At 41.1% G+C, this 13,248-nt stretch overlaps 1 protein-coding gene across 2 annotated transcripts in view; it reads right to left on the bottom strand.

Moving 5' to 3' along the window:
• AMPD3 (adenosine monophosphate deaminase 3) overlaps positions 1-12,957 on the bottom strand; it is a 32,865-nt gene extending 19,908 nt beyond the window's left edge. Inside the window, exons 1-6 of one of the 2 annotated variants that reach the window (XM_021529466.3) lie at positions 12,813-12,957; positions 9,504-9,729; positions 6,814-7,009; positions 6,268-6,433; positions 4,104-4,323; positions 1,513-1,642 (exon numbers count right to left, since the gene is read on the bottom strand). In XM_021529466.3, coding sequence (XP_021385141.2) covers positions 1,513-1,642; positions 4,104-4,323; positions 6,268-6,433; positions 6,814-7,009; positions 9,504-9,724 — 933 coding nt within the window. In that variant the 5' untranslated portion in view covers positions 9,725-9,729; positions 12,813-12,957. Of the gene's footprint in view, positions 1-1,512; positions 1,643-4,103; positions 4,324-6,267; positions 6,434-6,813; positions 7,010-9,503; positions 9,730-12,414; positions 12,547-12,812 lie in introns of those variants that run through there. The other variant, XM_021529464.2, reaches the window with a different exon arrangement.
• Between the last annotated feature and the right edge of the window lie 291 nt (positions 12,958-13,248).

Here is a 13,248-nt window from a genome sequence, read left to right as displayed (position 1 = left end):
TCTCTGGAATGTGCATATTGCCAGAGGGGAAGCAACACACATTTTGGGCTTTTGAACAATATGAATCCTTTTGTAGAGTGGCTTATTCAAAAGCAGGTAATTAAAAAATAATTAAGATATACCCAGAGACATTGAACATTTGCTTTTAGATGAAAAGCTGAACTCAGCAAGTACAATCCTGTTAATTACAACTTCTCACTAATAAACTGTTTGTGGTATTCACCTGATCCACACCTCTGCATGTCTCAGTCACCACGTGTTTTATTCAAGTATCTGTCAGCTCCTGAAGTGCCTTCTCTGAACGTGGCACGTAGCAAATGTCTTTCTAGGGTTATGCAAGAGAACTGTCAGACTCAACTACCAGCCTGCCACTTGAGTGAATTAGCTGACAGATCCTCCCATCCATACGTTTAACAGTCAGAAGGGTGAAATCCATTAGACCTTACCTGACAACTCATCTGTTTCCACCCCTGTGATGGATGCTGGGACAGTTTACCACTCTAAACTACTACAACAGTAGCCATCAAACACATTGGGCATTATGGGGAAAAGCCAAGAGGACTTTTTGATGAACTAATGCTAACTAAAACGCAACAAGAAGGATTAGGAAACCCTGAAGTTACAAATAAGGATCACCTCTTCCAGTTACATAGAGAAACAATGCAAAATTGACCCAAAGTGGTTAAAACCACCAGCAACAATTCTGAAGAAATCTCTCCTATCAAAATGAAGCAGTAACTCCAGTAACTTCCTCTCCACTTCAGGAAAGGGAAGCAAATAAAGCAGCCTAACACTGTTGCTTCCATGCTTTGAAGAGAACGCAGCTCTCTTGGGCGTGAATATGTCAGGAAATAAAGTCAGCTCCTTGATTCCCCTACCTGTCTCCTAATTGTAGCCCAGTGTATCTCAGACAGAGCCAAGACTACAACTCAAATTATCTTTTTACTTAATATATCACAGACTTTTTTTACCAGATACTGATAGCAGCATGAACCCTCAGTTTAGTTTCTGTGGGAGGTCTTTTGACATGTATTTAAACATCTATTTTCAATATGAAATGAAATTATAATCTAAAATCTGTACAGCTGTTCCTACTATATTCTAGTAGGATGTACCTACACGAAAGCAGAAAAATGCACTTGAATGTCTTTGAGTTCATTAAAATTAATTAAACCTCCATAAGGATACTTTTATTCATAATCCAAGTGAGCTCCATTTGATTAACTCTGTTTCACTCCTTTAAAGCAATCTGAACACAATTAAGCCCCTTTGATTCTGAATAAGTAAACAAATTAGTTTAGCAAAATCCAATTAACCCACGCATATTCAAGTTAATTTTCCTGGAGAGCTCCCATGTAAAAAAAACATCAACATTTTTAAAATAACTTAATTCAGTAGAGTGGTAGGCACACACTACTTCCTGAATATCATCTACACCTCCCATAAGAAAGACAAAACTGCTGGTACTTCTACTAAAAACAGTGTCATGCCTTTAATCCTTCTCACACTTACCTTTCTCACATTATAAAAGTCTCGATGGGGATTACTCTTCAGTTCTTTAAATTCTGACATCTCGTTTAACATCTCGTGTAAGCTAAATTTAGATTCTAAAAAGTTAAGCCTCCGATGACAATATGTTTTTCTGTAAAAGAAAACACAAACATGAAGAGTAACTTAAAACTAGATGTATTTCAAATTCAAAAAGAACATAAAAGTTTTCACAGTAAAAACAAAGTTGGGGCATTTTACAAGGTCCAAGACAAATCCAATCTTTTTATCCTATTGGTTAACAAATATGTAAGCAAATTTCAGACCAATGTTATTAGTGAAATCTCAAACAGAACTCTACATAACCATGTTATGTCCTTCAACTTGTCCAAGTATTCATCACTATACCTGTGCATAAACTGCAGTCCTTTTAGTAATAATGACCAAAGCATGAAACCTATAATCAAATGTGACATCAATTACAACTTCTCTAAAATGGTACCTCCAAAAGAACCATCTTCTCATATATAACAGAAACAACTTATCATCCAGCCTTACTTATGAATATTTTTAATCCTCCAAATTTATTTGCTTTTCCAGTTAAATGTGAGAAACAAAGACAAGATCCAATATGCTTTCATCTTCCGTGCCTTGAGAACACATATTGTGTAGAAATACTTTTTTCCAAAATAATTTCTTATGTCTTTTTTAGAAAATATGCTTTTTTGTTCCTGCTTGCCTACTCAGAGCTCCATCTTCACTTTCATCTTCTGTCATGTTTCTCCTTCTATTTTTAACCAATGACATGGTTTTTCTCTTCACCATCTGTCAATTCTTATTGACTCCACAATATTTTGTTAGCACTATTAATGTAATAGCCTTCTTTTTCCTGCTTTATTGTTGCCAATCTCTCCTCAATAGGACACATATCCTATTATGGTTTTGGAAGTCTGTTTCAAACCCAGTCTCACAAAACCCAATACCAGTCAAGACCTCTTTGCCCATTGCAGGAAGTCTGTTAGATCATACTGTTATCCAAAAGACCACAAGCCTGAGGAGTAAGGGTGAGATTTCATCAGTTTACTAGCAGCAAAGATTAAAGAATTGGTGGCTCCTGATCTCTGAGCAGCCCCACATGTGATGGGCATAAATGACAGGAAAGCACTTGCTGCAAATAGGGAAACAATACCAAAAGAAGAGTTTATGCAACAGGATTATGGGAAAGACCTTTTTCTTTACAGTTTTGCATTTATTAGAGAGTGTAGATGAGCCTGCAAAAACTTACTCTGAATTAATGAAAGAAGCAGGTGACTGACCTACATTCACCACAGTGCTGAATGTTCTAACTTGTCCTACCATAGCCCTTCTTAGGGCCCTGTTACAAATGTGAAGTCTAAGGTTTAAGTGCAAACTGCAAAAGGGGCTTCAGCATGACTCTTGTTTCTGGTTTTCCTCCTCATTCTTTTAACTTCTCATTATCTGTCTGGGAATATAAGGCACTGTAACTGGAATGAATTTGCCCATTGCTCTGTAACCAAAGCCTGCTCAGCCTGACACTGATTTGGAGCTGATAAGGCTACCAGAAGCACAGGAGTTGGCTCCTGAGAAAGGGCTTAAGGAGTGGGCCAGGCTTGTTCTGCCACTGTTGCTGCACAAGGCAGACAGATTGGCACAGCTGTGAGACAGACAGGGGAAAGAATGCACCAGGTGGGGCTAATTGGGCACAGTCAGTGGTGATCTCTCCCAGGCAGAGGACCAGCAATGCAGTGCTGGCACACTGGGCAAATAGCTTAGAAGAACAGTTCAGGTTCCTGCTTGGTTCCATCCTAGAGTGGATTCTTTTCCTTTCCTGGTGTTGAGGCCATGAGAGATGGTGCCGTTTCCAATTCTCAGATAGGAATTAAACTTAAAACTGGATGCACATGCTTTCATCATGCACTAGGCAAGGACATTGTTTTGTCATGAGTGTCACTGACTATAATTGTACTATAGTACTACAGTTGTTACATTTCTAGTTTTTAGAAACTTCACAGGAATTTGGTGGTTCTGGGAAGTTTGGGACTTATTTTGATTGTGCATACATGGGTCAGTTTTGCAGCATATGAGCAGTTAATTAACATCTGGAACAAATCAGACTGAATATTTATGTTGCTGAGCAGATCTGTATGCTCTGCATATGCAGGGTTTCTCTTCATGCAACCAGAGCAAAACAGATATGAAGGAATTCAGGACAACTGTTCAAAAACCTCAGGTTCAGCACAGGCAAAAACAAAATTAAAAAAAAAAAAAGCTTAAGTTTCAGTTCCCATGCTTCAAGAAGTTTGGGTCAGATTTGACTTGAATGGAAACATTTGGCCAGTTCCTTGATGTTTTTTCTGTTAACCCCTTTTTTGCCATGGTTGATGCTAAGAAACCAAAGAAATTAAAGGTAGCCATAGGTGGCATTGTATTTTTTACTTTTTAAGATTTTTCATTATGCATTAATGCTTGAGAAAGACAAAGCACTGCTACAAAATGCATATGCTGAGGAATTAAGTATCACAGAAGGGAGAAGTACTAAAGCCACAGGTAAGCAGCAGCCTGAAGGGGCAGAGAGTGACAAAAGAGGAACATACGTTGGGCCATCTGCAATTAGAGCAAGAACGTGGCTCAGGTCAAGGGTGTAGGTCTGCAGGTCAGGATATGGCAAACTCCGAGGCTCATTGAGCTCCATCATCTCTTTGCTATCATAAACAAAGGGAATGCCACCTTTCAGCTTGATAACATAATCCAAATTGTCTGGAGCAGCATCGAGATTATAAGGATCTTCATTTTCTTCTGGGGGTGAATGGAAATCTGAAAACAAATTTACATTACAGTTGGAAGAAATAACTTACACAAAAGGCAAAATAATTACAAAAAGAACTTTCTACTTCTGTAAAGCTTAATTTCTAATAGATCTCAGTATTTTCATTAAAATCACATTCAGTTACTATAAAAGATCTGCTTTAGTTGCAGCCCCTCTCTAAAGGAGCCTACCTTAATGCAAATGTTTTATGTTATTAGAGTTCTCTGAACCAAGGCATACAAATTTAATACTATTATTCATTAATGTGTGTTGGAATAAGTTTGAAAACGAGTTTGCAGAAGTATTTAAATTAGGATGGTCAAAGTACAGTTGAGATCTTTGAACACTATAATTAATGTTGTATTTTCTTTTCACTTTCTCACTCGCCAGCAATTTTGGAAGTTTGGATTTAAGCATAGAATCAGTTGGTTTTGTTGTGTTTTGATTGGAGATTTTTAGTTTGTGGGAGTCAGTCTGTTTATGTGTGTTTTTCTGTTGTGAGGGTTCTGTTTGAGCTTTTTTAATAATTTTCTTTTTTAATAGAAGCAGGAAGGATAGAAGCCAAAAATTGTACAACACAAATCCAGTTTATCCCCTGGCCTTCTGATCATAAATAAAATCACAAAGCGCCAGAAGCACAACTGGGATTTGTTCAGTACAGTTTTGTAAAGCCTTTAAGAAGTTACAAAGTCTTTTCCTACTAATCAAGTAATCACACACACACTTCTAGGAGATCTAGCTTATGTGAACACTCAAACATTGTCACTCCTGTTGTGAACAATCATCACTTCTTTTACAGTATCTGACTAATGCAACCAGCACAAAGTGTCCTGACTGCATTTATGTCAACTGAACTATATTCTTTGGCTCAGTCTTATCAGAGATTTCTTCTTTTACCTGTTCAATCAAGCCAGACAGAAAAGTAATTACCAGTCCTTTTATTCACCTAGAGTACCTGAATTAATATTATAAACTGATACCATCCTTATCTCTAATATTTATAACTATTTAGCTCAAACTTGTGCTAATTAAGACATTGTGTAACAAGATTTCATTTTTTGTGTCAAAAGTTTAAAATCCTAACTGTAAGAAAGTTATTAACCTAATAATAGCTTGGAAATGTCTCCCTGGCAGCTGTTCCAAAATATCTTCCTAGTCTTGAATATTCAGTATACTGTCCTCTTTACACTCTTCCTGGAAAACAAACACTTGAAAACATATTTAGTCACCCTCTTTCAACCACTAAACCAGTAATTGATTTAAAATGTCACTTCAAGGCTGAAAATAAGTTGTCAGCAACATGGATACATCTACAGTGGCCCATCTGTACAGACCAAAGATTGCTCCTCACAGCCTAATCCAGAAATGAGCAGTGCAAACAGTTTAATGCACAAGCAAAGCTTTCAAGACACAACCCACCTTAGAGACAAAAATAATTTGTGACACACATAGTGGGGGAATATTTTCAACCTAATAAGCCTTGTTGAGAGATCAGTTTATTTACCCAGGCAGAACGCCCAACAAATATGACGCTACAGCTTCCAGTCTTGACCTGGCAAGTGTAGCCTGCCTGTGAAATTCCTGACTCAGGGCTTGCTAACTGGCATGTCTGTATCATGCTTCAATTTATGAAGTAGATGAGCTCATCACCTTTTTTAGTTCCCTATGCCAAGATGAGGAGGAATGACTTCACTTTAAACCACAGCCATACAGCTTTTTCCTGGGGGAGCACAAGTATGCTACTTAATATTTGCTTAGGAAATAAAGTAATCAATGAGAGTCTAGTCTTGGTTTTTAGGTTTTCAGCACTAAATTTCCAAATTAGATACAGGATTTATAATTTAGGCCTGTTAGTGATTCTCCAGTCAATAACAGAATAAATTACAAAGACAGTCAGAAGAGATCATCACATTTTTCAGAATGTAATTGAATATTTTAAAAAGGGTATTCACCTGGGTGCACCTCATCTTCAACCTTCCATTTCTGATCCCGCATGCTGCACAGGTACTGAGAGGTTGTTCTTGGGAAGCGATGGTAGGCAAGACGTGCGTACTTCTCTCGGATGAGGAGAGCTTTCACCAGGCTCTTGGCAGCTTGTTCATAGTCATCAACTGTAACCTGGAAGGAAAACCTGGATAAATACTGGAAAAAATAGCAGTTCTAGCACAGAAGTGTGTGGGGCTTGACCACAAAGATCTTGCCCAAGGAGTCAGTAAGCCAGTGACATAAGCAGAAACCAAATACAATACACAAAACACACACAAATTATTTTATCCTATTCTTGAACATCTGATTATGTTTTTATCCAGCTTATTTTAGAAAGAGTATAGAACAACGTGACCTTGACTTCTAGCTGTCTAACAAATCATTGTATTGACAAAACAATTTGAAGTTTGTTGCAGAGAACCATCATATTGGCATTTTACACTTCATGTACATATATGGGACCTTTTTTACACCCTCCAGATACACAAAGTGGGAAAACAATAGTTTCTTACCCCTGCACAGTAGTCCCCACTAATTGAAACTCTCTGGAATTCTGGTACATCATATGGCACTTGGACTGGCACAAAAGCACTCGGAAGAACTGGTGTTGCAGGAGACAGGACAGGATTGGCCGTTGGTGCTTTCCATTCCTGAGGTGGAATTTGCAATGACAAAGACTGGGATCTAATCATCTTGAAACTTTTCTTCCTACGAATTCATGGTATAAAACATAAAATAAGCCATGGTATAAAACACTTAATACACTGGAAAACTGATTACAGCAAAGAAATCACCCCCTAGGAAATTTTACTAATGAAAAATACCACAAGAAAACAGTGTCTTTCATACCACAGAAAAAACCCTGCTCAGAAAGTACTTGTGCTTTTAGCTTCTCTGTATTGACATTTCACATGATCTACACCACACACAATTGCACTTACCCTCTACATGAGTCCAATATGCCACAATTTACTTACAACCACTCTAAGATGCCCTAAGGTTTGTGTTTCACTTTTCACAACTTCAGTTTCAGCAAGTCACTGTGTAAAGGAAAATGTGATCACTGTGCTCACTTCAGTAAGGGTCAATTCTTACAGACTGACAGCATCAGAATTCGTGAAGGATTAGACAGAAACAAGTCTGTACGTATGGAATATTGCATATGGGAATTGTTCTAAATTATCATGCTGTTACACAGACTTCCCATTCTTCCCAAAACTTGCCAGACCTAAAATTCCTCTAGTTGTCAGACAAGATTAGGCAACAAAATTTCACAATCATTCAGTTCAACTTGTAAGGAAAAGGAGGAGCATCTAGTTATTCCTTAGGCAGTGTTTGATGAGACTTGAGCAGAAGGCTGATGTGGTTATCAGAATGATATCACAGCATGGCTTTGATACAAAAGTCCATTCCTCCCTTCAGGTGGAACTACATACATTTAAAAATGCTGCCTTTTCTCATCAAAGCTGTGATAGATGTGCAATTCAGATAAACCTGCTAAAAAAGAATGCTGCGTTTTCCAGTGAAGTAACCCTAATACCTCAAGTGGAGCTTTGGAATATCTCTGAAGATAGAATTAATTTTCCTTATTCAGTTTAAATGTGCTTAAATGTATTTTAAATATTAATATAACATATAAATAATATAAATGTTATCAAGTACCTGTGATAACAATTTCTTTTGCACTGTGGAAATAGTCCCTGCTTTTTAAGTTAGATACCAAAACCTTAAAATGTTACTAAGAATCACTAGCAAAGAAAAAGGAACACTGGAACATTCTCAGAAAGCCGCATATTTCTTCTGTGGTATTCTTAAGAATAAGAACATGCAGTGCTAGTACAATTAACACCCAAATGTCATCCTCTAAAGTACTTGTAGCCACCTTGGAAATCAGCATCAGTTTTGAAAGGCAGTGTTTGATCAACTGAGACTGGAAACAGCACAAGCTGTACTTGTGTCACTGTCCCTTCAGTCCTGCAGGGCAGGGATGAACACTTGTTCTGTTCCTACATGTAAACAAAATACCTTTAATGCCCCTTCCTACAGTTGAACCTGTACGAAACCTGACTTTGTTTCTGTGAGATGAATTTTCCAAATTAAAAATGAAACACACTAGTCCAGGAGGAAATATATACCAAACATTTGTTTGACTGAAAACATCTGGTTTTCCCTTCTGTGCCTGTTTATGTCTATGAATATGCCAACTGGGAAATCCACTTGCACAATTCCAAACCCAAAGTCTCAGCTTGTATCATCAGTGAGTCATACCTTAATTTAACTAAATTGACTCGTCTCCCTTCTGTTCCAGAAACATGATTCCAAGTGTTGCCCAACTGCCTTTCTGCAGCTAACCAGGTACATGGGTTTAGCTATCACTTTCAAATGCTTTCTTGCCTGCCTGCTTTTTGAAGAGTCTGTACACGTCCAACCCACTTGGTGTCAGGCTGCTGCTGAGCTCATGTGACTCCAGAAACAGCCCAACAGTCCTGTGAAGGCAAGACACTGGAACAGCCTGACATCAGGGGAAGGCTGCCTCTCTTACAGAATTAAAAAAAAAAAAAAATACCTCACAAACCAAAGCAAGTTTGCCTTCATTACAGCCATGGGAAAACCAAAGTTAGAATGCAATTTCTTTTTGTTTAATGTATACTTTTATGGCTGACAGTGGTTAGACTTTATCTCTGTGAGTAAAGGAAAGCTACAAATAAACTCATTATGACAATACCACTTTTCACCTTATCCCTTGATCTTAAATATAAATTCTTTGCTTTCATCTATTTTTGCAGAGACTAAAGGAAGTATCATGCCACTGTCATTTTCTCTGTTAAAATTTTCTGTTTCTCTTAATGAAACTAGAAAAAGAGGGGGCAGTGTTTCTTTTTCTGACTCTTCTTCCATTAAAGAGTCTCAGGGTTTTGTTCATTTCTACCCAGCTATGCTGTTTATTAAATTTGCATGAGCAATATCTGTGCTATTGCTGGGATCACAAGCTGAGACAACCTGACCAATCCAAGCTCCCTGGGGCCCATCCCGATAGCTCCTGCACAGGACAGAAGGACACCACAGGGGTGGCCCTGGTGCCTGCTGCTGACCTTTCTCCTAGAGTAGTAAGAGGCAGAATGCTGTCTGCCAGGTATTTCAATACAAACTCAAACTCTTCTCAAAAACTATTTTCCACTAAGAAAGCAACAACAGAACAAACCTTTTAGCTGTTTCCACAGACTGCTGTTCTGCCAGCTCCTTCTGCAGCTCCCTCTCCTTGGCCTCCTTCTGCCCAATAGGGCAGTCTTCAGGCACGGTGAAGAGTGACAATGCATCCTTACTGTCTTCTTCTCGCAGAACTTTGGCAAACACCTTCTCTGCCAGGAGCCGCACGTGCTCGTCCACCTCGGAAATATTCAGCTTGGGAAACTGTCGGGGCATCTCGCCTGATGAGGAGCACAGTTGACAAAGTTAGAGCTACAGGATGAGTGAAGATGTGTGAGAGATTGAGGGTTTTTCCATGGTATGCCTATCAAAATTCAGAGCTTGAAGCAAAATCAGAAGAAAGTAGAACAGTTCTGCAGAATTCAAACTAGCATGCAGTATACAAGAACTACAGAGCAGCTCTACTTTTGGAGCCATGCTAATTTGTGCATCAGGAACTTTGTGGCATACCCACAAAAATTCCAAAGCAATTTATGTAGAGATTGACCGGGAGATTCCACTTACTTGCACAGACAGACAATTATTTGTGATACAATGGATACTCAGCTGTGTGTCCTTGCACCAAACCTGGAAATCACATTCACTCAGTTGCTTACTTGCCTTCTTCCTTGCTCAGTGACTTCAAGCCAACAGGCAAGTTAGAAAAGAAGGTTGTAATTTTCACCTCACCCCATCCCTTGCACAGATGAAATCTGAAAGGCATGGAATTGTTGGGAAGTGGAATACTTGCACAATAGGAACAAAAGTAGTATAGTTAACTCAGTGACTCTTTCTTCCATTTGTAGTAGTTCATATCACATTTCTGAATGCATGTGAGAAGCAGATAAGTCATGGACTTCCATTTCTACTTAGTATTTAAATATTACTTTTCAAAAAGAATATGTTTTAAATTTTTAAGTACCTAGCCTTTAATCACAAAATATTTCTGTTTTATACTAGCATCATTACTAAAATGCCATCTTTATTGCTTCTTCTGTGGTTTCCTGGTTTTACTTTTATTCCATTTTCATACAATTCAGAATGTGCTTTTTAGCACAAATGGAAGCATTCCAGAGAGGAAAAAACACAGTTCTGATAAGCTACTGATCAGCATTATTTGTTGTGTACTATAAAGCTTTCTGAATGCCTTCAGTATGATGGAGTTTATAACAAATAAGATTAAATTCTTATTACATAAGTTTAAAATAGCTGCGAACATGTCACAGCATACAGATCCAAGCACTGCCAGAATGTGAAGTCTGGGTCCAAAATTGGCATTTTGGAATCCTTTTTGGTTAGAAAAATGCAACGTATTTTGTGAGATAGCATTCATTTAAATAACAACATACCCTGGAAGTCAGCATGGAGAGTGGCAGTTTTTTATCTCTTCAGGCACAACTTATCAGGGCCCCCATTACAATTTTTCTGTAGGCATGCTGCAAGTTTCACATGTTGATATGTGATCCTGTTGGTTTCAGCCTAAAAGACTCTAATTAATGTCCACCTGTTTACACAGTTGCTTTGAGAGCATTTTTGCTTTTATTCTAAAAGCAAATGTAGCATGAAAAGGTGGCGAGTTAAATTGGACCATAACACAGCAATTTAGTGTTCCCCTACATTACTTTGCATTTTTATTTTACAAGAACCCATTCACATCCCAGTAGAAAAGCATCTCTGTTTTTAAAGAGCTGTGGATCTGACTGTGCTGTTTTCTGCACAGGAGAGTATTTGTTTTGTAGTCAGTTATTAAGTCTTCATAAAATCGAGTTTAACTACATAAGAAATTTAAAAATACATATATGTTTAGCTGAATAATTCAGTGACAATGCACTACCATATCTTAGTAGCATCCAAACTTAGGTTTGGTTTTGCAATGTCAACCCCCAGGAAGTCATGGGAGTCTGTCCCCTGACCTCAATGAACACAGTTGTCAGCAGCAGAGCCTGCTACAGATGCAGCTGTCAGCAGCAAGAGCCTTTTGGGCCACTTCAGCCAGGGAAAAACTCCCTTTACACTTACCCAACTACAGTAAGAGTGCTAACAATACTTGGACAATGTGAAGTAATAATGGCTTTTCTGCTGAGTAGAAAATGCTGAGCATTTTCCTAGTTTAAATGAACTTTTTCTAGAGAATTGTGATCAGAGACACAAATGCACTAAAGAAACAGACTGCATGAGAAACCATGCTGTGTTTTAAATCCTTACAATAAAATAGTGAAGAGACAGAAAGTACAGATATAAGTACAATCCTTTACTGACACCAAAGTTTTTTTTCTTTCTTACAGAACCCAAGCTCACGTTCTCCACTCAAGCACGAGATGCTAATGCACGGAATAGTTTGAAATGTACATTCACCCACATCACTGCTAGCTCATGGCACAGAGAGGAGCCTAATGAACCTAAAATAGTCATGAGGCACCTCATGCAATACTTGTGTGAGCTTTGCCATCCAGGATTTGAAGAGGCTTCTGTATCCAGTATCCTTCTATTGAACTGCTGTCCTTTGCCCAAGGTGAGCAACAACTGGACATTTTAATGTGATGGGAAAGGATATGAATGCCACTCAGTAAATGCTCTTTTCCTAAATAGCTTGATCTAATAGAGAGGTTGGTTGCCCTTTAGGTCTGCACCTTTGCAGAAGAAAAGAAAGCTATTTCTCTTGAAACATGCTGCACAAAAATGAAAAAAAAAATTTGAATTATTACTTAAAAAGCAATTATCGATCAGGCATTTCACGGCCTTGAATCTAAACCAAGCACATGCCGCGAAAGCCAGAGCCGCCTCCGAGCCCCGCGGATGCCCAGCGGGCAGCGCCGCATCCCAGCGCCGCGAGCAGGTGGGGCCGGGCCGCGGCCGCCGCAGGAGCCCCGCACGGCTCCGGCCAAGGTCACCGCCAGCGCCCCGGGCCAGCCCGGCGCGGCACTTACCGAGCGCCCCGGGGAGAGCCATGCTGGGGCAGGGCCGGGCCGCCGCCGGCCGGAGAGACGCTGCCCGGAGCCACCGGCGGAGGAGGAGGCGGCGGGGGGAGGAGCCGCTCCCGCCAGCTGCCGCCGCTCCCCGCTGCCGCATCCACCCGCCGGCCGCCCGGTACCGCAGTGCCGCGCCGCCCGGGCCGGCCCTTTATGGCCCGCGGGCGGAGGAGCGCGCTCGCCGCGCCCCCGGCCCCGCCGCGCCGCCCGGCTGCCCCCGGGGCGGCCGCATCGCGGCCGGGGCGGCTCCGCGGCGGGCGGGGGGCGCACCCGCGGGGGCTGCCCCGGCCTGTCCTGCCCAGCCGGGCCCCGCCCCGGCGCGGGGGGCGAGCGGCGGGCGGGGCGCCTGTCCGTACCTCTGCGAGCGCCGGCGCTGTCGCTCCGGGCGCCGGCTGTACCTGTGGCGGGGCGCGGGCGGTGCCTCCCCCGCGGGGCCGCGGCCTCAGCGCAGCCGGAGCGGCGGGGAAAGTGCGGCCCCTTCCCCTTCCCCTTCCCCTTGGGCGGCTCGGAGGCAGAAGTCGCGCTGTCACATGGCCCCGGCCGGCGCGGCAGGCAGGGAAGGAGGGGCGGGAGCCCAGCCCCACCTGGATTCGCCTCAGCGGAGCAGCCTTCCCCAGCGCCTGATTCAAAACTCCTCAAAAAGTGCTTTAGCGTAGAAAACTTGGGTTCGAGACCAGAAAGTCGTGGGGTCAGTGCAGAGTGACAGCCGGTAAGTGCGCTGGCGATGTGTCCCAGTCAGAAGTGTTTTCAACAGCGTCTGCCCTTCAATGTAACAACCTAGTCCAGGTGTTC

The sequence above is a fragment of the Lonchura striata genome, chromosome 6, assembly GCF_046129695.1.
Source record: "Lonchura striata isolate bLonStr1 chromosome 6, bLonStr1.mat, whole genome shotgun sequence".
Lineage (NCBI taxonomy): Eukaryota > Metazoa > Chordata > Aves > Passeriformes > Estrildidae > Lonchura > Lonchura striata.
Note: the sequence above shows the minus strand (reverse complement) of the source record. Positions and strands in the feature narration are given on the sequence as shown.